We start from the raw sequence: 26,856 nt of genomic DNA on the forward strand, positions 1-26,856 counted from the left end.
ATAAGAAAACCTCCCAGGAAGTGCCACACAAAGGTATAAATTTTGAAGCACATATTTATTACAGGCATTTAAGGAGGGGCTTTGATCCTTTAACTTTATTTAATATATTACTAGCTAAAATAAATATTTCTATTTCATTGCAGAAAAATGGGATTTGAGGTTTATCACAAATTTTAGCCTTTAGTTCTACAGAGTACAAAAAACAGAAGTTTTAAAAGCTATTGATGTTCACTATTATTCATCAATAATTTAAGTATTTAACCTATTTAAATCATGCAATATTGTCTGATAAATGGAATCTGATATATGCAATTACTTCATGAAAAAATAAATTTTTAAAACCCAAGCATAGGACAAGATTAGTGTAAAAAGCAGAAGTTGAAAGATGGTGGTGTGAGACATAAGACAGAGTCCTCCTCCTAAAACCTCATATAACATGAAAATATAATTAATACAGGTAATCCTGAAAGAGCAACAAGAAAGAGGGCAGTGTCAGACTGCATATACCTGGAGAAGGAAACAGACCTTATGGAACAGGGTAATGTACCAAAGCCATGGCCACACAGGACCCAAGCCCTTCCCACACCCCAGATCACCAGTGGGAGGAAGAAAAATGGAGCAGGGAGGGAGTGGAAGCCTAGGACTGCTTAACACTAGCCCTGGAGATCTGCTCTGGGAGGACAAACCTACATTGCATGGTGCTCTGGTGATTAGAGTGGTTGAAAAGCTAAGATAGGCAGAATACCTTGAGAGACTGAGATTCCAGCAGCTTGTGGAAAACAGGGATCCATATCTGGCTGCTCTGGGACAAAAGAAAGCAGGCAGTCTGAGAGACTTTCTAACAGTGAGAGGGCAGCTAAAGGGACAAGGATTTCACAGAGCTTACTGCTCAGGGGAAAGGAAAGGTAGACAAAATTGTCAAGGAGCACTCTGCACAGCAGTTGGGGAACTTTCATGATCTTTAGGTGCTCCTTCCCCTTGGCTGGCTACACAGCTCCAATGTCCCCCTCCGTGATACTCAGCCTACTGTGCCTTTCTCCCAGTCAGCCTGCACCTGACATGCAAACCCGCAAATTCTGCCCTTGTATCAGGCCAGCCAGAGCAAAGGCCCACCTATAGCAGCTATAAATGCAAAGCACAGAAGCTTATACTTGTGTGCTCAGCTCACTGGTTCAGGCAGTGGAGATAGGCGTAGAAGCCAGAAAGCAGAAAACAGCTCTTTCCTATCCCCAGGCACCAACACTGCTCCCCTGCGAACCTCAACATTCCTCCAGGGGCTGAGCAGCTACAGAGAGTAGAGCTTCTGGGCACTAGAGGGCACCAGAAACAAATATGAAATGACAGAAGAAACTTGTTCAAAGTAAAATCATACATACACCAGAGAAAGAGTCAAATGAAAGCAATCTCATGAATCTTCCTGAAAGAGATTTCAAAATAAAAATCATAAACGTGCTCATGGAGGTACAGAAAATGTTCAAGAACTCAAGAATGAATTTCAGTCAGAGATCCAATCATTACACAGAACAGTATCAGAAATGAAAAATACAACAGAAGGTTTTAAAAGCAGTCTAGATACAGTGGAGGAGAAGATAAATAAAACAGAAATTAGAGAAGAGGAATACAAAGAAGCTGAGACACAGAGAGAAAAAAGGATCTCTAAGAATGAAAGAATGTTGAGAGAAATGTGTGACCAATCCAAAAAGAACAATATTCATATTAAAGGGGTACCAGAAGAATAAGAGAGAGAAAAAGGGATATAAAGTATCGTTGAGGAGGTAATTGCTGAAAACTTCCCCAATCTGGGAAAAGAGATAGTCTCTCAGGCCATGGAGGTGCACAGATCTCCCAACACAAGCAACCCAAGGAAGACAACACCAAGACACATAATAATTAAAATGGCAAAGATCAAGAATAAGGACAGACTAATAGAAGCAGTCAGAGAGAGAAATAAGATCACATACAAAGGAAAGCCCATCAGGCTATCATCAGACTTCTCATCAGAAACCTTACAGGGCAGAAGGGAGTGGCATGATACATTTAATGCAATGAAGCAGAAGGGCCTCAAACCAAGAATACTTTATCCAGCAGGATTACCATTAAATTTTAAAGGATGGAATATACAATTTCTAGATAATAAAAGGTGGGAGAATTTACCTCCCATAAGCCATCTCTAAAGTGTATTTTGGAGGGACTACTTTAGATGGAAATGTTCCTAAGGTTTAATAGCAGTCACCAGAGGTAATAAAACCACAGTAATGAAAGTAGAACAGTTAATTATTAAGCAAATGCAAAATTAAATCAACTACCAACAAAGTCAGTAAAAGTATAGACAAAGAGTACAGAATATGATACTTAATATATAAAGATTGGAGGAGGAGAAAAAAAAGAAGCTTTAGATTGCATTTGTAATAACATACTTGGTGCATTAAGTTAGAATGTTAGATAGTAAGGATGTTAACCTTGAACCTTTGGAAAACATGAATCTAAAGTCTACAAGGATAATAAGTACATACCTATCAATAATCACCCTAAATGTCTGAATGCACCAGTCAAAAGACATAGAGTCATTGAATGGATAAAAAAACAAGACCCATCTATATGCTGCCTACAAGAGACTCACCTCAAACCCAAAGACATACACAGACTAAAAGTGAAGGGATAGAAAAAGATATTTCATGCAACTAATAGGGAGAAAAATGCAGGAGTTGCACTACTTGTATCAGACAAAATAGACTTCAAAACAAAGAAAGTCACAAGAGACAAAGAAGGACATGACATAATGATAAAGGGGTCAATCCAACAAGAAGATATAACCATTATAAATATCTATGCATCCAACACAGGAGCACCTACATATGTGAAACAAATACTAACAGAATTAAAGGGGAAATAGAATGCAATGCATTCATTCTAGGAGATTTCAACACTCCACTCACTCCAAAGGACAACCAGGCAGAAAATAAGTAAGGACACAGAGGCACTGAACAACATATTAGAACCAGTGTACCTAACAGACATCTACAGAACTCTACACCCAAAAGCAGCAGAATACACAGTCTTCTCAAGTGCACATGGAAAATTTTCAAGAATAGATGATATACTAGGCCACAAAAAGACCCTCAGTAAATTCAAAAAGATTGAAATTGTACCAACCAGCTTCTCAGACCACAAATGTATAAAACTAGAAATAAATTACACAAAGAAAACAAAAAATCAAACAAGGACATGGAGGCTTCACAACATGCTCCTAAATAACCAATGGATCAGTGAACAAATAAAGGCAAAGATCAAGCAATATGTAGAGACAAATGACAATAATAATTCAACACAAAAAAATCTGTGGAACACAGTGAAGGTCATACTAAGAGGGAAGTATATTGCAATACAAGACTACCTCAGGATAGAAGAACAATCCCATATGAACAGTCTAAATTCACAATTAACAAAACTAGAAAAAGAAGTATAAATGAGGCCCAAAGTCAATAGAAGGAGGGACATAATAAAGATTAGAGCAGAAATAAATAAAATTGAGAAGAATAAAAGAATAGAAAGAATCAATGAAACCAAAGAACTGCTTCTTTGAGAAAATAAACAAAATAGGTGAACTCCTAGCCAGACTTAATAAGAAAAAAAGAGAGTCTACTCATATAAACAGAATCAGAAATGAGAAGGAAAAGTCACTACAGACACCACAGAAATACAAAGAATTATTAGAGAATACTGTGAAAAATTATATGCTAACAAACTGGATAACCTAGAAGAAATGGACAACTTTCTAGAAAAATACAACCTTCCAAGGATGACCCAGAAAGAAACAGAAAATCTGACAGAAAAACTACCAGCAATGAAATTGAATTGGTAATCAAAAAACTACCTAAGAACAAAACACCTGGACCAGATGGCTTCACCACTGAATTTTATCAGACATTTAGTGAAGACCTAATACCCATCCCCCATAAAGTTTTCCACAAAGTAGAAGAAGAGGGAATACTTCCAAACTCATTCTATGAGATCTGCATCACTCTAATACCAAAACCAGGCAAAGACACCACAAAAAAAGAAAATTACAAACCAGTATCCCTGATGAACATATATGTAAAATTACTCAACAAAATATTAACAAACTGAATTCAAAAACATATCAAAAAGATCATTCACCATGATCAAATAGGATTTATTCCAGTGATGCAAGGATGACACAATATTAGAAAATCCATCAACATCATCCACTACATCAACAAAAAGGACAAAAACCATATGATCATCTCCATAAATGCCCAAAAAAGCATTTCACAAAATTCAACAACCACTCATGACAAAAACTCTCAACAAAGTGGATATAGAGGGCAAGTACCTCAACATAATAAAGTCCATATATGAGAAACCTACAGCCAACATCATACTTAATAGCAAGAAGCTGAAAACCTTTCCTTTAAGATTGGGGACAAGACAAGGATGTGCACTCTCTCCACTTTTTTCAACATAGTTCTGGAGATCCTCTCCACAGCAATTAGACAACACAAAGAAATAAGGGGCATCCACATTGGTAAGCATGTCACTGTTTGCAGATGACATGATATTGTACATAAAAAACCCTAAAGAATCCACTCTAAAACTACTAGATCTAATATCTGAATTCAGCAATGTTTCAGGATACAAAATTAATACACAGAAATCTGTTGCATTCCTATATACTAATATTGAACTAGCAGAAAGAGAAATCAGGAAAACAATTCCATTCACAATTGCATCAAAAAGAATAAAATACCTAGGAATAAACCTAATTAAGGAAGTGAAACACTTATGCTTTGAAAAATACAAGACACTCATGAGAGAAATTAAATAAGATACCAATAAATAGAAACACATCCCATACTCATGGATAGAAATAATTAATATTCTTAAAATGGACATCCTGCCTAAAGCAATCTATAGATTTAATGCAATTCCTATCAAAATACCAACAGCATTCTTCAATGAACTAGAGCATATCATTCTAAAATTCATATGGAACCACAAAAAACCCCAAATAGCCAATGCAATCCTGAGAAGGAAGAATAAAGCTGTGGGGTTAAACTCCCCAACTTCAAGACCTACTACAAAGCCACAGTAATCAAGACAATTTGGCACTGGCACAAGAACAGAACAATAGACCAATCGAACAGACAAGAGAATCCAGATATAAACCCAACCATATATAGTCAATTAATATATGATAAAGGAGCCATGGACATGCAATGGGGAAATGACAGCCTCTTCAACAGCTGGCATTGGCAAAACTGGACAGCTACATGCAAGAGAATGAAACTGGAATATTGTTTAACCCCCTACACAAAAGTAAACTCGAAATGGATCAAAGTCCTAAATGTAAGTCATGAAAGCATTTAACTCTTAGAAGACAACATAGGCAATAATCTCCTGAATATAAACATAAGCAACTTTTTCCAGAACACATCTCCTCGAGCAAGGGAATCAAAAGCAAAAATGCACACATGGGACTACATCAAACTAAAACACTTCTGTACATCAAAGGACACCATCAACAGAACAAAAAGACATCCTACAGTATGGGAAAATATATTTTCAAATGGCACATCCAACAAGGGGTTAACATCTAAAACATACAAAGAACTCACACACCTCAACACCTGAAAATCAAATAACCCAATTAAAAAATGGACAGAGGATATGAAAGGACAATTCTCCAAAGAAGAAATTCAGATGGCCAACAGGATCATGAAAAGATGCTCCCATTCACTAATCATCAAGGAAATGCAAATTAAAACCACCAGGAGATATAACCTCACACCAGTTAGGATGGCCAGCATCGAAAAGACTAAGAACAACAAATGCTGTTGAGGATGTGTAGAAAGAGGAACCCTCCTACACTGCTGCTGGGAATGTAAGCTAGTTCAACCATTGTGGAAAGCAATATGGAGGTTCCTTAAAAAACTAAAAATAGAAATACCATTTGACTTGGGAATCCTACTGCTTGGAATTTACCCAAAGAATACAAGTTCTCAGATTTAAAAAGATATATGCATCCCTATGTTTACTGCAGCACTATTTACAGTATCCAGGATATGGAAGCAACCTAAGTGTCCATCAGTAGATGAATGGATAAAGAAGAGGTGGTACATATACACAGTGAAATACTATTCAGCCATAACAAAGAAACAAATCCTACCATTTGCAACAATATGGATGGAGCTGGAGGATATTATGCTCAGTGAAATAAACCAGGCAGAGAAGTCAAGTGCCAAATGATTTCCCTCATTTGTGGAGTATAACAATGAAGCAAAACTGAAGGAACAAAACAGCAGCAGACTCACAGACTCCAAGAAGGGACTAACAGTTACTAAAGCAGAGGGGTGTGGGAGGGCAGGTGGGGAGGGAGGGAGAAGGAGATTGAGGGGTATTGTGTTTAGTACACATGGCGTGGGGCTCGTGGGGAAGACAGTGTAGCACAGAGAAGGGACATACTGAATCTGTGGCATCTTACTACACTGATGGACAGTAACTGCAATGGGTTATGAATGGGGACTTGATAATATGGGTAAAAGTAGTAACCACATTGTTTTTTCATGTGAAACCTTCATAAGAGTGTATATCAATAGTACCTTAATAAAAAATAAAAAAAACAGTCATGGCTTAAAAAATATTTTCTTTTTTAAGCAACCTTAAATTTATGTATTATTAGTCTGCCTATCTTGACAGGTACTTGTCTTTGAATAATAGGAACACACATAGATCCGAACAGTAAGCGTCTCTAAGGAAGGCAGAGTTTCCAGCAGCCAGTCCAATTTCCTAACTAGAAGTCTCCTTATCTTCAATCATCGAAAGCTGTATCTATCTTATCTTTTGGAAAATCACTAAAGATCACTAAAGTATCTTTCCCTATGGAATAAACTAAAGATTTCTCTTCAAATTTAGCAAGTTTCAAGATAACACACGCGCACACACACACACACACACACACATACACAATTGGTAGCTACACAGTTTGAATAACTGCCATGCTGAGGCGAGCATTCCCCCTTCCTTGATATTATGATGCATTTTTCATCTTTGTCATCATCATCATCACCTTCATTACCTTCCTTATCTCATATTTGCAGGGCTTTGATAAAGAGCCTCAAAATATCCATCAGGAAGAACATAATTTTGCTCTAAAATGGTTTTTATTCCACAGTAAATATTCCCACACCACTGAATCCACCTCTCTCTCATTCTCACTGAAATTATTCATTTTTCTTCCTCCAGTTATTTTTCCTAACGGAATCTGACTATGTTCAGATAGCCATCATTTCCCATACCCACCCCACCACCAAAGCCCATGTCACTCAGGAGACGCTGAACGCACTTCCAAATCTTAGAGTGCATTCTGATTAATACAAGTCCAAAGAGCACATGGTATCCCCCGAGCAACTGATACTGCTCCAGGTATGAGAAAGAAACCTTATGTAGTGCTTTCAGACTGAAGTAATGGATTTATAGTCCATACTGAGGGGCTAGATGTCTCACTTTTCACAGCTGCATGAGAATAAACACGCAATTTTGCTCAGGTGTTGCAGGCAACAGCCTAATGACCATGGGGCGGGTGGGAGTAATCAGGGCTTAGCTGTGGATGGCAGAGCATGGATGGAAGGAATGTGGCTCTCAGATGAGGTTACTGAGGCATCAATTCAACCAAGCACCTAGACCCAAATGTGCTCCTCTCTGGCCTTAACTGAAATATCATTTAAGCCAATTGGAGTTAGGATTGCTGCTAGTGTTGAAAGTATTCTAAAATTTACTGACCATGATTAGATTGTATCTATACCATTTCAATTACCTTCTTTTTCTCTTCTACATCTAGTGTTATCCTCAATAATCCATTTTGTATGTCAGACTCAGATTGAATTTCTACAAACATTATATTTATTCTGAGCATGCTCCAAAACAAAAAAGGATAAATAATAACCTACTGTGTATCAGATGAAATCCAACACACCCAGTCTGGAAACAGGTCTGGAAAACAAGACCTTTTATAGGCTGGGGGAGCAGTGAGAACTTGAGGAGCACAAATAGGGAAAAATAATCGCTATGATGTCAAAAAAAGCCGAAAACAGAATTTTCTCACGCTGTTTTGAGATCTTCCAGAGAACAAGTGCCTTGATTCTAGGATTCTGGCACCAGTTATTTAGAGAAATTGCCCCAATGTGGAGTTACTGATTATTTCATTCATTAGCCAGGGTATAATCTACTTGTTTCTATGATTATATGCTTGCCAAGCAAACTTAATAGATAATTTGGATTCATGAGTGTCTCCGGAGGAAAGATAAATCTAATGAAAATGACTTATTCAAGGTAAAATGACAAATCTGAATTTGGAGCATTCAGCGGAGTGTAAAAACTTTGGAAAAAGATGAAGCTACCATATTTAAAATACCTTTTAGAAATAAAGGCTTTGACATGCTAACTTATTCTACATTTAATTTCTTAGTAACAAGAAGACAAAACAAATAGTAAATCAGATAGTGGTTACAGTGACAGAGATGGTCATCTTTCACCCAGAAAGGCAAGCCCCTTCCTTTCCAAAATGTGGAGTGGTTGACCACTTCCTAGTTAGAAACCATGTTTTTTAGCTTGCTTGCCAAAAAATGTGACTATGTAACTAGATGTCACTCCTTGAATATAACCAAAATGATGGATGTCATGGTTGAGTTTTAAGAAAGCAGGTGCATCTTTCCTCTTTCTGATCAAATATCAGATGATTCCGAGGCCCTAAAGGATGAAGGAACCATGAAATGGAAGGAGCTTCCATCTTTGAATCATCACATGGAGAAAAGCATTAAATTATTTTAAGATACCATTAGGGAACATTTCATTTGCAGTTAATTGTTTATCTAAATACATTCTTTTATTTCACATTTTTTTCCAGTTTTATTGATAGTTTCTTTTGCTATGCTGAGTTCTTCACTTTGATATAGTCCCACTGGCTTATTTTTTATTTTGTTGCTTATGCTTTAGGTGTCATATTAAAAAATTCAATACTAAGACCCATGTTGAAGAGCTTTATTCCTGTATTTTCTTCAAGAGTTTTCATGGCTTCAGGGCTTACAAGTAAGTCTTTAATCCATTTGAAGTTAATTTTGTTAGTGGTTCAAGATATGGATTCAATTTCATTATTTTACAGATGAATATCCAGTTATCCCAGCACCATTTATTGAAGAGACTCATTTGTCCACTGAGTATTCTTGGCTCACTTGCCAAATATTAGCTGACTACATATGCTTGAGTTTATTGCTGGGCTCTCAATTATGTTCCATTGCTCTATTTGTCTGTTCTGCCAGCACCACTCCTGTTTTGATGATGATAGCTTTATATTATAGCCTGAAATCGGGATGCATGCTGCCTCCTAAATAAACACAATTGTTACAAGTGCTTACAAAGACAGTATTTCGCTAAATAAAACTCAAAAAATACCAAATAACCTTAACATTTGCCTTTTCCCTTTGCTTGATTAAAAAAATTATCTTGAGCAAAAAACACTTGACAAAGAAAAAATATCTACCTTGGCCTTAAATCCAGGCCAGTTTCTCCCAAGTAAAACCACTAGGAATCTGGCTCAATGGACAGCAATTTTGGTTCAGTATGCTGCAAGGCTCAGCAGTCAAGCAGAACAAAATCCAATTCAGCATAAAAATTGACTGTTGTTTTTCATTTTTGTTTTTCTTGTTTCTTGGTTGAATATTATTATATTGCACATGGTAAAATCCTGAATGTTTATTATGCATGGAAGAATGGTAATATACAAGAGGAATGATGTCAAGTTGTTGTTTTTAACTTTTTCCTTTCCTTTGTTGTATTTATAAACCAAGATTCTCTGTTTTTTAAAATAACATTTTGTGACTGACCCACTATATACCTTAGATATTGCAAATAAAATTACTGCTTACTGCTGAGTTTCTTTAAAATTTTTTGGTAAATGATATCTTCTGATTGTAATAATTGATATTTGATGTACAAGTCTGTTATGCTCCCAGTTTTATAGATCATATCATTATCTTTAATGCCCTGATCGATTGATACAGGAAAATTGTCCATACATTTGCAAATCAATACCGTTGACTCATATTTACTTCTTGTTTTTGTGAAACTCAATGTAGAAGACAATTAGAGATAATTTTAAACTACTTGAATGTATAAAATTCTTTTTTTAATAATGGCACACATTCTCCCAGTATGTAAACTCTGGCAGAGAGTAAGAACGCTTTCATGCCACTTGAGAACCATTTTATAAGTGAAATAATAATTTACTTCATATTACCCTAGTGGCTTAGAAATATTCACATAGCTTCCAAAAGTGCTGGAGAATCTCATAGAATAAAAGCCCCTTCACTTTCTCAAACTGTCTTTAAAGATAAAAATAGGGATACTATGAGCATTGTCCAGAGTTCCCCCACCCCAGCTTCTTAGTATTGCATAAAATGTTAAAGAAAAAATAAAGACTGTCATTTCCCTTGAAAAGGGATAAGAAAAGTATTCTTCAATATGAGTTGTAACAACCTTGGCTAGAAGACAGATTAAAGAGTCAGAAGAAAATATTTGTCCATATTCTAAACAGGTTTAGCTAAGTGAAAAAAGACTTCTTGGTGCCTGGGAAGAACAAAGAAAAGACCAAGGGCTGCCCACGAGAAAGGAATATCGTGTGACAGTGGTGTAGAATATAATGGTTCAAAATCCATTTTTCTTCTTCCATGTTAGCTTGGTCCTAGTTTTATTCCTGTGACCCTCTGTCTTCCATATGCCAATGGTAAAACCTCTATGATTGTCTCATTTGGGTGGGCATATATCCCAGTTCTGACCATGAAGACATGAAGCAATGTTTGCTTTGGGAGCTCTTCTACATCTGAGGGAGAAACAACACTTTTTTTTTTCTTTTAACTAAATACCATATTTCTACATGGGATCCATGGAACTTCAGTAGCCATCTTATAATCAGAGGGGAATTAGCCTGAAATGCATATGCCAAAGATAACATCACAGAACAAAGAGGTAGAAGGAACCCAGGTACTTAATAATATTGCTCTAATTTAAGCTATACACACTTGTTCTTCTGTTATTTATCAATTTGATTGGACAGTATTAATCAGAGTGAGAACTCAGAGAAGAAATTTTTTTTATAGGGAGTGATTGGAAGGTTGGAAAGACATTGCATATGATTATCAGAAACAGAATAGTAAACACAGTAATTTACAGATAAGTTTAACATACGTCGAAAATTTACAGTTTTGACAGAGAATGAGAGAGTAGCAGAGAACAGAGATGTAGAATATTTTGCATTGTTTTGACTTTATGAATGATATGAGTCAAGAACACAGTGGGAATTGAATCAATTTGGGCTGAGTTTCCAGTAAAGGCTGTACTGAACATAAACCACTCTAAATCCCTCTTCCATATTCCCAGGCTAATTGTCATGCAATAGACAAATCATTTGTTACAGAAGGAGACAGTAATTAAAGGTAACATCATACATGAATCTCCACTTGAGGAAAGTCTTAGAAAGAAATCTGGAAAGAAGTTGAACTTAGACAAAATCAATGAGAAAATTTTGTGTCATATATAAGACTATTAATATGGTTTATACCCTTGAGTGAGCCTTTGAAAAGTTCATAGTGCAGATCATGAAACACATACTTGCATATCCATGTTGTCATGCCTAAAACCAACATATACTTTTTCTTCTTTTTATTTATTTATTTGTCTGTTTTTTATTAAATTATTGATATACACTCTTATGAAGATTTCACATGAAAAAACAATGTGGTTACTACATTCACCCCTGTTTTCATGTCCTCCCCATAGCCTATTGCAGTCACTGCCCATCAGTGTATGTAGTAAGATGCCACAGAGTCACTATTGCCTTCTCTGTGCTGCACTATGTTTGGCACACATGGTGTGGGCACTTCAGGGGGAAGACATTGTACCAACATATACTTTTAACAATCCATTTTGTTTATCAAACTTTTTATTTTCTTGTAAAGAAACTTTAAGTACAAGATGTCTATGAGAGAACAACAGGTCAATCCATAAATTCACTAAATGATTATTGGAGCCACTGGAATGTCCCCATTTTTCTCTGAGGTTTTTATTTCCCCCTATGAAACAGAACATACCAGAAGATTCTCAGAGAAACTAAGTGTACAGAGTTTTCAAGAAACATAGCTCTCCTTGAACTATGGGGAAGTGCTTCTGATTGTGGGAATCTGTCATGCAGCTATATTGAAGTGGTGAATGAGGCTAGTAGATGTCTATATTTATGTTTGTATTTGTAACTATATCTATTATCCATCTATATCTAGTTTTTGTGGTTGTACATACAGGATAGTTCTTCCATAAAAAGTCAGGACTTATAATCTGTAACCTATCAAAAAGCAAATATGAATTTCAAAAAAATAGGGGTAATTATGAATTGCAGATGAGCATTCAATTCTCCAAGGCTGATAACCTTTTTAACCTTCAATAAAGTTAAAAAGAATGCACAGGGGCATGTCTTCAGATGCTTTCTAATATTCAGACTGGTATCAACTGCAGAACCATCTGAATCCTCAAATCAGTAGATATGGGTAGTTGTTGGGGTACAGTCTATAGGTGTAATTTGCCCACAGTCTAGTCTGAAGGGTTTAACACCCAAAGGTCTGCAACAATTCTACTTATGTCCTATTGCAAGTAAATAGGAAATGCAGGCTCTACCTTAGAACCCGGGCTGACTCCAGGAGCCACCTAACAGAAGTAAGGAGCTTGGTATCTACCCCAAGGATCTCACCGATGCAAAATCCCTTCCATGAGCACAGGCAAACCTGCTTCACTTTTTAGTTTCCCACATTCACACAGCATCTCAGATCAGAATTTCATTAGTCAGTCCAATTGTTTGATGGCTATTAACTGTGATTCTATCTTTAAATTCTTTAACTATGATTGTTTCACCAATAGTGCGTATCCAGTTGGATGATGGGAAAGGATATATTAACTATTAAATACTGTCAATCATTCCTGTGTGAATTCAAGTTCTGAGAGTTGATCTTTACTTCTCTGTCTCCTGCAGATGGCCTGCCCTTGAAAATAACAAAGGCCATATACTTCCCCACAGTCAGTACTGACACACGGTCTTGAATTCACAGATAAATTCTAAATATCACTCTGTTATTCATTCTCTACAATCAAAAGCCCATCCTGCAAAGGACAAAGGTAGACACTATACCTGGAAAATACTCAATTTCTGCTTTTTTACATGACATTGAAGTCTTCCCCTCTCTCAATTTACCCATCTCACATAGCTCTTATTGAGTGTAGGCTTTATACATGGTACCCTAAGTCCTCTAAAACGTATTTTTTTTCCCAAATTGTCAGTTTCAACCTCAGTACAATCACTAAAATAGCTCTTTAATTGTATTATTTTATATTACCATGCTTAGCATGAAATGAGCTCCTCTTTTGCAACGATTTAACATTGATGGGTAAAATGCACTCATCTCAAGTTAAGTGTGATGATTTTAATTTAATAGGAAGCTCAGGGCCACACCTTAGAACCACAGTTGTAAACTAGGTTCACTCCTGTCATCAGTTAAAACTCTCACTAGGCCCAAATACTACTTTACTACTTTTATTACCTGGTTTGTAACTGAAACAATGTCATATTAAAAAATACAGTTCAATTGACAAAGGTAACTATGAAAGGATTTTATTCTTTACCTTTATCTTTGGAAAACCTTGAAGGTAAACCAAATACATTGTGCACAAAATTATTAAAATAATGTTTCTTCTGCTTCTTTCTTCCCTATATTCATAGTTGTTCTGTACTTCTCTCCTCCAATATTGTATATATACTTCATCTTTATTCTCAAATTATACCACTTTTTTTCTCATTTCCCTACTTCTTTCTCAGTACTTTATTATACAATAAATTTAGTCCATATAAAGTAAACCATCTTAGGAGGGTTTGTAGTAGAAAGAGAACAGGGATGGAAATGAGAAGATCATCTTTAATGGGGAGGAATGTCACCCATTATTCATCATCTCATCTATTTACACTGGTATCATAAGTGTAGACACTATTAGTAGTTATTTTTGAGGCTACATGAAAAAGAATATTCATATATTCTGTAGCTCAGAAATTATGAAAGTGCTTTATATGTTTGACCTTATTTAGTCTTCACAATAGCCCCTTAGGGGAGGATTATCATTATTCACATTTTTAAGATGAGAAAAAAAACGTATCAAGAGGCATCCAAAATCACATAGCTAGTAATGTGTGGAGCCAGGATTCGATCCTAGGGTGAGTGACTCCAGCATCAAGCGCTTATCCGTTAAACAAGCAAAGCCTGAACAACCACTGCCTGAAGTGTTGTTTTTGATAATGGTTGAATGCACATTGATATGCTACCTTCCAACTCTATGACTCTATAGGAATATTTTTGGAAATTTCTTCAAGGAACCATTGGTTAAGAAAATATTGATAAAATTTGAAAGAAAGAAGAAAACCTCAAGAAGCATCTACAGAAAATGAGCTTGAATTAATGAGTCATGCCAACATCTAAAAAAACAAGAGAACGATCAAACAAGGTTTATAAACAATCTCTTCCTGCCATATTTGGATTGGATTCTGGTTCAAATCATATTGAGAGTCCAAAGAAAATTAGTAGTCTATATTCAACCTATGAAGAACTGATTTTTTTTTAATTTGAAAAAGATAATGAAAGTGGTGTAATAGTCATTAGATAAACACAGAACAGGAGGTCAAGAAAAGTGAAGTGAAAGGGAGAGCCAAGTGTCAGACAGTTTTTCAGAGCAGCCTTTGGGGAAAAAGGCAAATCTCCCTCCATTTTCATTCCTATTAAAGTCAAGATCTCGTCAGGTCAGACTCTTAATACATTCTGATGTGTTCTGAACTGAAGCCGTAACAGAGAGAGCCAAGGATACATCAGCCTATACAATTAGGAAAAGGCAGGAGAAATTTCGTAGGTGGCACACTGGTCCTTTAGTAAGTCATGCAGAGTTGTTCTAGCCCCAGCAATTCAAATGGTTCTTGAGCAGGCCCAAAGGTAGAACTAAAAGGAAAAGCCTACTGTTCCTTCCTTAGATACCATCACATTAATGGAGCCAAATTTCTGCTATTAAGAGAAAAGTAAAATATATTTGAAAGTGTCCTATTGCAAGCAGCCTTATCTTTACAAAAGAGCAGAGCATTCTGTTCTCTGATTTTTATGATTCATGATTGAAAAACTGTGCTAGAGAGACAGAACAAACTCAGAGAATTCCAAAGAACCTATTGTGATAAATGACACATGACAAAATTACATTTAAACAGTTACTAGGCCCAAAGGAATCCAGCAGAGAATAAGTGCAAATAATGTGGGGGGTTTCTACTCCCAATTCCTTTGACAAAAATACAAAATATGGTTCTTTCATGGAGTGACAGGGAGAAACAGGATGGTATTTAGGAACACAAAATATGTTACTGTTCAGAAAGGGAGGTGGTGTTCACATATATTTCAGATTGGCAGTTTTATCTGAAAAGGGTCTCTGGATCTTTGTTTTTTAAGCATGAGAAAGGATAAGAGTGGCAGGATGACAGAAAAACACAATAGCCTCACCTCTTAACATTTTTGACAGACGAGACTGTCTAAAGGCTAATTTGAAATTCAGTTAGCACATCCAGGGAAAAGCACGCAAGTAAATATATTCCAACACAAAATTCCAAGAGAATGCTGTTAGCACATTTGTAAATTTTCAATTCTTTCTTAGTACCCTTATCCAACAACACAAACAAATCAGTTTAAACACAATTTCTCTCACTAATGTCTTTTGAAGCCTGAAGCATCACTGCAGTCAGACTGAGTCAAGTAACCATCTGCTGCAAATACAAACAGCAGTACATTCAAGAATCATATCATACAGCCTCTCTAGCAGAGTTCTTATGTGCAAGCTGTTCTTGTCAAAATCAGAACCATTGTGATGATGTATCTTAATATTCAATCAGACTTTAAGTAAAGAGTGACAAAAGTCCACATATGGATGACAGCTGTTTCTTCAGTAAATATTTTCCCATTTTTTGCATGGAGGCTTATGGCAGTTTAGGATATATCCATCAGACTTTTCAGCCTGAACTGCCTGGGGACAATTAAAACAATGACAAGGATACAATTTCAGTTTGCAATCTTGCTACAACTTACATCTGAAAAAACAGCTCCTCCAAATAAACTTATCCAACTACATCATTAGTTTGTGAGCATCCCTGCCTGATAATGACTGTGATGGAACCAAATTCATAGGGCTCTATTCATATTTGGCTTCCCCCTTCTAATAATATCATAACACTTATAAAATTAGAGCATAATCCCTGTCTTGAATTGCTAATAATATTGAACAAAGTTGATGGACATTTAAACATTTATGACTATGTTTTGACAAATTGTAAAACATTAAGAAAAAAATGAATGAGTCTATTAGCTGAAGGAGATCAGATAAGATTAAGGCCTCTTTTTAATTTTTAAGCAATAAAATGGCTTGGAAAATCAGAAAATTTAAAAAAAAGTGGAAGATTCTGATGAAGAACTCAGAAATTTCATAATAATATAGTGTTTGCATAGCAGTAGCTAGAAAAAAGTCTCAACTAACAAAGACAGCCTTAATGTTTTAGTAGTACTCTTGAGCATGCATTATATACACGTACACCCCTTTTATTAAACCTGAGTATTGTGCTGGATGTAGGGTTGCTAATAGCACATATTTAAAGTAGCATTTTTGAAGATTGCTAACTGCAAGGTCCACTGCTAAGAAACTTAACTATTCTCTTTAACCTAAAACTATCCTAGGCTCTTCTCAGGGACCCCAAAGCAATACTTGGGAGAATGGCAGGTTGTTTGTGTCTTAGGTTGGGCCTGCAATATTGATGTGTTAAGGAGTTGGTAGTCCCCATTTTTTTGCATTGTAAATTAGAGTCTTTCTTCCTTCCTGCAATGCAGTTGTTGAAACCAACATTAAAAAAAAAATGTTGAGCTTCTACTGTATTCCAAAACTGTCATCAGATTCTTGATCTTTTATTATTTGTTAATGGAAAGTATTTCATATCAAACACTAAAAAGAAGAATTTCTTACCCTGCTATTGGGTCTACTGCTATCGCCTTAGGATTATGAAGCTCCAGATCAATCAGGGTGACACATACTGACCCGTTGTAATTACAAACAAAGATCCGGTCACTGACATGGTCCACAAAATAGAGATTCCTGGTGAGCCAATCAATCGCCATTTGTTGCACATCTGAAAAAATATACACACACAAAATCATTGAATCATAGGTGGAAATCTAGTACCATAAGCCTAAGAGTATATAAGTCAACCCACATCATGAGGGGATATTTCAAAAATATAGGTAGTTTTAGGATTAAAAAAAAAAACTGCAAAGATAATTTTTTTGGTATGCCAAATTAAGTGATTTAATTATTTTGTAAAACAATAACTACTTACCAGTAACTTTTTTCTTGCTATATAAGGATTGATAATGACCTAGATAAATGGACAAAGAGTTTCTAAATCCTAAAATATACACATGTGCAATAAAATTTTTCTTATAGCTTTTGCATTTGTCCAAAATAGTTCATTGACACCAAAGGGCATAATTAATTCAATGGCACAGCTAAACTCTTCAGGAGTAAGAGGAGTAAACTTTGTGTGAACTTAAGGTAAATCCTTATTTTCAGATCTTCTTCTATTAAAAAAAGGCAGGGTAGAAAAAGTAGAAAAAAACAAATCCTTTGTTTATAAAATGTATTAAAAAATTGGAAATAAAGCAAAAGGAGGGATGATATGTTCTTTCAGTGGAATACATAGACTTATAACACAGGTCTGCTCAGAGATTAATTCTCTAGAAGGGTGCTGTTAATAGTACTTCTGTGGTGATGGAAATATTCTGTGTTTACGCTGTCCAACAGCCAAATGCTAACTAACAGCCACTAGCCAGATGTGCCTGGTGAGCACTTAAAATGTAGCTAGTGTGACTGGGAAAGTGAATCTTTATTTTTAATTTTATTTTAATTAATTCAAATTTAAATAAAAAATATGTAGGTAGTTCACAGTTCTATGGCTAGTCCAGCTCCAGAAGAATCTGTGTTTGACTTGAGTGTTTTCTGTTTGATCAGGCCTGTACACTCTGAAATCTCAAGCTAATTTGTAAATATTTATCTGGTAGGAAGCAGAACCACAAAGGATTACCTTGTGAGGCATTAACCACTTTTATATTTAGCTGACACATCTTATTTAAACACTCCTGTTCTTTAAATATGCCTGTAAATATCCAATTTTAATAATGCTTTTAGCTTAGCAATATGGGGCTTGTTCCCTCAATAACGCTATATAAATAAATGTCCATATTCATTCCTTAATTGTATGACAGTCATATTTTTTAAATCTATTGGAAATTAAACTTTGATGCCTCCTTGTTTGAACTTACAATAGGTTTATGATTCATGATTGACTAAGCAGTTTCCTTCTGCAACCTGAACCTAACTAGTCTTCCTAGTCTCTGCTTCAAAATACTTCGTAGTAACATGCTGCTTCAGTTAATGATATTCCCTGAAAAGAGAGACTAACGTGAACAGCTGTACCATCATTATTATTAACAACAGTATATTGTCAGAGCAAGGTAGACAAAGCAACGACTTTGTGGGAATTTCTATCATGTCCTTTAAGGACAAGCAGGAAGTGGATTTTGCCATTCATCGGATATACATTTTTAAACTACTGATGACAGTTTCATTCCTGAATTTCATAGTCTGTATGTAAGCATTTAAATGTTCCACCAACTACATGAAGCTTTTTCTCAACCAGTTTAGCAACCAGACTTTCTAAAATCGGAACTACTTCTCTATCTCCAGAAATCTGGAAATGCATGCTTTGTTTTTTGTTCTTTTTGCATTTTATATTAGCTTGAGCACAGAACCCACTATTCCAACTGTCATTTCAAATACCTTGGGTTCAGATAAAGTATGTGCCAGAGTCCATTCAGTGACCCATCCCTCATTCTAGGCAGCAGGTTGGTTTAGTCTATGCAATTGTAATTTCAAACAAAACAACTGTTTGACAACATTCACACCTTCTTTCAATTCGAATCATTGCAGAAAGATTCTCTGCTACTGAAACAATAGGTATTGTTAACAGCCATCCACGTCTGAAGCAGCAAGGTCTCACTAAAGAACCTAATAATTAGCCAAACACGTAGTAATTGTGGGAATTGGTTTTGTTTCTTTTTCTTATATTTGAAGTTTCTGTCTGCTTTAGTGCAAGTTTTACTAAGATTGGAGAATTAAGGCAATTAGACAGAGTTCAAGTACGCAAGCCAAAAGATAGACAGAGATAGACGGATAAGTAAATAAATTTGGTTAAAATGATTTGAACTTTTTAAGAGGTGAATTTTCTAGACAACGGATTCATTATTTCATGTTCATTTTGCTGAAATATAACAAAGTTCATAGGAAATTGCTGAAGATAACTGTAACCATTTTATGGCATTAAGAAAAAATCTCTACATTTTTAGTAACTTCTTTATTACTTTACTGTTACCACAACAAAATTTTAAATATGTCTTTGCTATTATGTTATCTTGTTGCCTTCTATTCATTCTACAATCAAACTTCACTGTTCTCTTGAAATGGGTCTTAACGTTATTCAGAATTTCCAATTGCCAAAAGCTGCTCATATCTCCAAAATAATCTTAATATCGATATTGGTAAAATTTAAAAAACAATGAGAAAATATCAAAAGTCCTTTAAAACTTTTAAAGTGTTCTGTATAAATATAAATAATTATTAACAATGTTACTAAAACTCAGTATTTGTTAAATCTGAAACTTAAAGTTGTACCCAGTGGAAATTAATTAAAAAATTCAAGGGCAAAGTAAAACAAACCAAAAAAATTAAGATGACAAATACTTATGAATTGGATAAAAAATGGCACATCAAATTTTTTCACATCATAAGATAAGTAATTAGCTACCAGAGTTGAATGTAGAATTTAAATAGTTTTAATTCACTAAAACGTATATTTAGTGTTTATGGACTGAATTGTCTCCCCTCAGAATTCATAGATTGATGTTCTAATCCCCAGTACCTCAGAATGTAACTGTATTTGGAGATAAAGTCTTTAAAAAGATGACTAAGTTAAATGAGACCATTAGGGTGGGTCTGAACCCAATCTGACTGCTGTGCTTATAAAAAGAGATTAGTGTGGGAAGCCTGCACATACCATCTGCAAGCCAAGGAGAGAAGCCCCTAGAGGTGTCCAACCCTGTTGGCACCTTGATCTCAGACTTCCAGTGAGAAAATGGATTTCTGTTGTTTGAGCAACCCAAACTGGTATTTTGTTATGGCAGCTCTGGCAAAATAATACACCTACTCAATTACTATTCAATAGAGTAGTCCTTGCCACAAAATTATTGACAACAAAAGTCAAAGCAAGAAAAAATGAAAAGGATGTGTGCATCTCATTTCAGTGTCATATGGGATCATTGTCTAAAAGGCCCCTTCAAAGATTAGTCAATTCTCATGTGGAATATACTTTTGTTTAACTTTCAATTTAATATTGACTAAGTACTAATCTCTCTGAATTTACACATCAATTGTACATTGATAGATGGCAAATAATTTTTGTTCAATAGAGATGCAAATGATTTCCATTAGGTAGTAAAGATAACCCCAGTTTTATTGTCCTGTACAACACTAATTAGTTTTATATTTAACCTTACAATCTTGAACCAGCATTTTTTTCTTTTCATGAATTATAAACACTTCAGCTTTTCCCATACTTACTTGAACCAGATTTACCATCTTGCTTATTAATAAATTCATTAATGAGCTAAATGATTCATTAACATGTTATATTTTCATGAGTCATGTTTTTAATTGTTTGAAAATTACACTTGAAAAATTTTAGTATTTTTTTCTTCATTAATTGTTTATTATATGATCTTTAACCAGCCATATTTAAATGTCTACATGGATTAGAAAGATAAATAGGCAAAACTTGTTAGGAGGGATTACAACAAACTTAGATGATGGCCTAAAATATACATCTACTCAATTCACTGATTTCATTCAATTCACTTCTCACTTTCACTGATTGTTGTGATAGAGAAATGCTTCATTGTTTCAAAGAAGTCCAAGATACAAATTTCTGAATTTCAATTGAAGTCTCCTAATTTTTAAATATGGCAAACTAATCTTTAGAAACCATAAAGTAAAAAAGTGAAGGAACAAAACAGCAGCAGACTCACAGAACCCAAGAATGGACCAACAATTACCAAAGGGAAAGGGACTGGGGAGGATCGGTGGGAAGGGAGGGGTAAGGGGAATAAGGGAAACTACAATTAGCGCACATAACGTAGGAGGAGGGGGCACGGGGAAGGCAGTACAGCACAGAGGAGACAAGCAGTGACTCTATAGCATCTTACTATACTGATGGACAGTGACTATAATGGGGTCTGTGGTGGGACTTGATAATGGAGGGAATCTACTAAGCACAATGTTGCTTATTGGATCGTATATTAATGATAAAAAAAAAGTTAAAAACAAACTAGAACACTAAATTTAAAAAAAGTAAAGTATTTTGCATATCAAACAAAATCTCTCTGCAGTCACACTGGATCAAAGTCCTATACTAGCAATTCTACCACAGCAAACACTCTTTTACTTCTGCCTAACGGTCTACCTACAGTATGCTTTTGAGAGTTACTAACACCTATAGAAGTCATTGTTGTGACATTAAACAAACACAACATCCCGTTTAGAATGTAGTCAGCGGATTAAATCAGACAACAAACATTAAGAATTCAGTACAATTACATGCAGTAGGTGCTCCACAAATATTAGTTACCTCTTAGAGGGAACTGATGGACTGCCTTTTAGTTTATTTCTTTGTGACTTCTTGTAGCATTAGATAAAACAATTAATTAATTAATGATAAGATAGACACTAAACGGTTGTGATAATTTTAAAATATGCCCTCTAACATTTCTATACTCCTCCTCTTTTAGGAGGTGGAGCTTACTTCTCCCACCCTTTGAATGTGGGCTGTTTTTTGTGACTGTTGTATTGAACAGAATGTGACAGAAATGACAGAGTGTAATATCCAAGGGTGTCATAAAAGGCATTATAACTTCTATATCTCTTCTCTCTCTCTCTCTCTCTCTCTGTGGATCACCCACTCTGGTGGGAGTTGGCTGCCATGCTGTGAGGACACTCCAGTAAGCCTGTGTAGAGGCCCACGTTGCAATGAACAAAGGCGCACTGTCAGCAGTCACAAGAATGAGATTGGAAGCCAATATTCCAGGCCCAGTGAAGCTGCTGGACACTTGCAGTCCTGGTTAGCATCTTGATTACAACTTCATGAGAAACCCTATGACAGCCCCTTAGTTCAGCAACTCCTTAATATCCAACCCACAGAAAACATAAGATAATACACATTTGCTCTTTTTTAAGCCACTAACTTTTGGAGTAATTTGTAAAGCAGCAACAGATAACTAATATAGTAATCCAATCCTTGTAGCTTATAGAGCTAGATTTTGTTGGCTTCCCATTATTTATTTGCATGTCATTTTTGGACTTATATCTGAACTAAAATTTCTATACCAATAACTATTTTGGTTCCCTTAAATTACCTGCAGTGCAGCTTAACATTGAAAAACAGATGATATTCCATAAATGCTCATAAACAAAGACTGGAATAATTTGTCTTAAAAAATATTTTGCTCCACTTTTACAAAGTGTGGTTTTGTACTGACACAACTGCATTTGTGCATATCTGGATCCCTTATCTCATCCCCTTCCTAGGAAGGACAGAGTCAGTTAGTTTTAGTGTCATGAAGGAAGTTAAAGTAATAACTTTTGTTTTCTTACAGAGTGACTGTCAGAGAAAGATCCTAAGAAGGATGATATTTGCACTGATTTCAGAATAACAAGATGTTAACCATGTAGAGATCCAAGCAGGAATGAGCTTGGCTCATTCAAAAAATGAGGAATAAGGGTGGGAGCTGCTGTGTCATAGATAAAGCATGGAAGACTGAGGAAAGATGAGGAAGCAGAGATTGGCAAGGGCATGTAAACTGTAGTAAAAACATGGATTTTATAAGAATTGCATATTGAAACCAGGGAGTCACTTTGTTTTAAATATAATTTTTTTTTCTTACACAGTTAATGTATATGATTTAAAAAGTCACACAGCCTATCAAGGCTTACAGTTAAAACCAGCAGTGTCTCGTTCACCTCTGTCTACCCTCTTCTAATTGTTTTAGTTTTCTAAATTATATTTATTTCCATAATTCTATAGAACATGTTTCTACTATGATTTTAAAGTTTTTAAAGTTATATATAACCCATTGACTTTCCACTATACAATATTAGGTTTACTTCCTTATACCCTTACACACTTTCTTTCTTCTCATCATCCCACAATCTTTTAAGTTAAATTAATATTCAGTGTTTATATAATTATGACTATAATTTGACATGCAAAAAAGTAGTTTAATATGAATATATCTTTCTTCCTTGAACAACCTTTTTTTAAAGCATTCCACGTTGTTTATCATTCATTATTGCATAATTCTATGAAAGAACTCTAAAACTCCTCCCTAAATGGAAAAACAAACAAACAAACAAAAAAGTAATCTATTAAGTTTTTTGGATTTTGACACCCTTCCTGTTGTTTGTCATCCTCTTGTTGAAATGTGTTTTGGTTTGATGGATAGCCAGTCTGGGGGCTTCCTTTTATTATTCCAGAGACCAACTGTTTAACTGCTTCAGAAATCGAACACTCCCTTTTCTGTTAAAGTAGGGAATAAGAAATTGCCTAGCTGTGAGGACTGGGATAGGAAATCTAGCAGCCTGGCTATTCTCAAAACAGGTTCTAAGCTAATCCACTTTTTACTAGCCTGCCCGGGAGCCCATCTTCAGAGGTGCCTAGAGCCTCTCATTTTTGACCCTTTATGGGTTCTTCATCTTGATACCCATCTGTACTCAGCAAAGCAGAGAAATATTAAACCTAATTCATTTATCATATAATCATCTGCTCTCTATTGTCCAAAATTATCTCACAGGTTTTGCCTCCTCTTTCTTTGTTTTTGTCTTTTTGGGTTAATACAATTAAACACATTTACTTACTGTATTTACAGTGGAATTCCAAAAATGAACAGATAGAATTAAACACTTTTGTTCAATCTTCAGTATTTAATGGAAAGTCCTAGGGGACATTTTCAAGAAGGGAAGTTATACTTCAGTTTAGCATTTAAAAAAAGATCATTTTGGCTGCTGTGTGGATAAAAGAGAATGAGTTTGAAAGCAGGTGACTAGTTAGGAAGATCCTGCAGTTTCCAGGAGAGATGTGATGGCTTCAGAGCATCAGAGCAATGCTAAGGTTATGTGGCCTACACCCACACCATATTATTTCTGTCAACATTAAATATGCATCTGATTTGAAGGAATACATTTAAGTTATATTTTAGCTTAGGTGAAGGAACCAAGAATGAGAGAAATTTTGAAGACATCACGGAAAATCAGAGACATTTCAAATACAGATTTTTATCTGTAAGTCTACTTTTATTGTATATCATGAACATTTTAACTTAACATTTTCATTTCTAGTCAAATATTGCCCTTCAAGCTGTGATGCTGCCTTTACTGAAAAGAGTGATAGTGTAACTAATGTAAATACAGAGAAGAGCAGGTAAAAATGAAATTTTAAAAGTGGTAAGACTGTAAAGAAACTATTCTGTTTTCCTTGATTCATGTCTCTTGGTTTAAGTGGGAAATTAACATTTAGGTTTTATACCTCATTTCTTTGCTAGGACATTTGAAAATGTCCACTGAATTATAAGATGATGTAATTTCATTTATTTTTATATGTCACCATAATCTTTATCAAGAAGCATGTATTCACTTTATCCCTAGATGATATTAAATAAACCAAATAGATCAAACAAAGGCTCTGTCTGCTTGATATAATAATTTAAATGGTATTTTAGAAGTTTAATTTGGGTTTATGGTGGGCAGGGAGATCCTTCATCAGGAACATAATTTGGCACATTTCAGAGCCCTTTTCTTTTCCTTTAACTGATTAAAGACTCCCCCTTCCTAGGCTCCAATCCTGTTTCTTAAACATGAAATTTCACTCAAAGGCAAAATGAGCATCAAGGTCAGTTCTTTCTATGACTAGTCATGAAGTCCTACATACAATGTGCATTTCTTTATGAAAAAAGACAAGGAAGGTGCTCAGGACATGGGATGGTGGGCCAGTCTCAGATATTTATATGCTTTTGGATGTTCTTATGTTTTTGGTTAAGACAAGGGCACAAGATGACAGCTTTTGAACCTATTTCTGCTTCATTGCTCCATTATTTCTTAATTCCTTTTTCTAACTGAAGCCAAAGCCAATCTTACCTCCTATGTGGGTTGCAATTAGAAAACATGCCATGATTATTCTCTCTCTATACCTATGAACAGTTTATGCAAATATATCTTTTTCTCACTAGGCAAAATTTTCCTTCTTATTTGACCCATAGATCAACATGGATTCATCATTCTTTCAAGTTTTATCTCTCCCTTCTTTACCCTATATTAAATCTATCAGCAAGTAGAAGGTCTTAAGACCTTCACCCAAAATGATATATTTCCCATCTCTGCTAATATTCCCCTTGGTTGAGCCACTACCTTCTCTCCTCTGGATGGCTGCGATTGCTTAACTGGTCTGTCTGCTTCCCTTCTAGATCCACTACTACAATCTTCACAGAGCACTTGGAGCTGTCATTGTAAAACACAAATTATATCATCACAGCAAAGAAGAAAACAGTGCTCCTTCCAGTTTGAGGTTCTACATTACAGTTGATTGTCAGTGAAGAAAAGTCTTAACAAACTAATAGACTCATGTGATTAACTTTCCCACTTTCAAATATACATCATTGGTATTTTTATAAATAGCCAAGATGACTGAGCTTTAGCTCAATTTTAAATGAAAACTTTATGGAGTATTTCATCTTGTAACATCTTGCCATAAAGGCCACCCAGGAAATGAGGTGCAGTGGGCTTCCAACTTCTATCTGTGTTACTGTTCCTTCCACACAGTTTTAAAAACAGTAAGTTTTACTCTAAATCTTGAGTTGATATTCTTCCTTTCCAAAATAACAGTTCTCTCCTTAAAATCTCCAATGACTTCCCACTGCATTTAGCATAAAACCCAAAGTCTTTAACATAGCTTACAAGGCTTCTAAACCTCATTGCTCAAAATTCTCCTGCTTAAAATCTTATCTCTGAATTATTCACTGTAAGAGTCATCTGAACTCATAACTCTTTTTCTTATAATCAACTACAGTATTTTCCATAATTTTACCTGTGAGTTCAAATTTGACAAGTCACTACTCTTTACCCAGAAAAGATGTATATAAGAAGGATCTATATTATATTATTTAATATGGATGAGTAATTTTATAAAAGCACAATTAGGAAGACAACAATCTGCAAGAATGAGTATCCAGAGTAACAAAAGTATGCGGGATGACAGCACCATATGACAGTGTGGGAGAATAATGACAACTGGCAGGGAGGGCCTGAGTAAGACAATAGCACAGAGCTACGTTCAGAACACTGTGCCGACAAAATGTACTGAAGATAAAATACCACCATACCTGCTTTTGCATTAAAACTGCCACATCTTGACTTCTACTGCCTTACTGCTCTTGATTCTCTTAAGAGTCCTCCTTTCTGAGTCCTTCTTTCTTGCACCAAGTATTATTTCATGACTCTTAGAATTATGTAACATTTTGGCTCTAATTC

General features: G+C 35.4%; 1 protein-coding gene across 6 annotated transcripts in view; it reads right to left on the bottom strand.

Annotated features, from left to right (window-relative positions):
• LRP1B (LDL receptor related protein 1B) overlaps positions 1–26,856 on the bottom strand; it is a 1,876,014-nt gene that overhangs the window by 953,591 nt on the left and 895,567 nt on the right. For all 6 annotated transcript variants that reach the window (XM_073241389.1, XM_073241391.1, XM_073241392.1 and 3 more), the window contains exon 7: positions 17,143–17,305. In XM_073241389.1, coding sequence (XP_073097490.1) covers positions 17,143–17,305 — 163 coding nt within the window. The remainder of the gene's footprint in view (positions 1–17,142; positions 17,306–26,856) is intronic.

The sequence above is a fragment of the Manis javanica genome, chromosome 7 (assembly GCF_040802235.1).
Source record: "Manis javanica isolate MJ-LG chromosome 7, MJ_LKY, whole genome shotgun sequence".
NCBI lineage: Eukaryota > Metazoa > Chordata > Mammalia > Pholidota > Manidae > Manis > Manis javanica.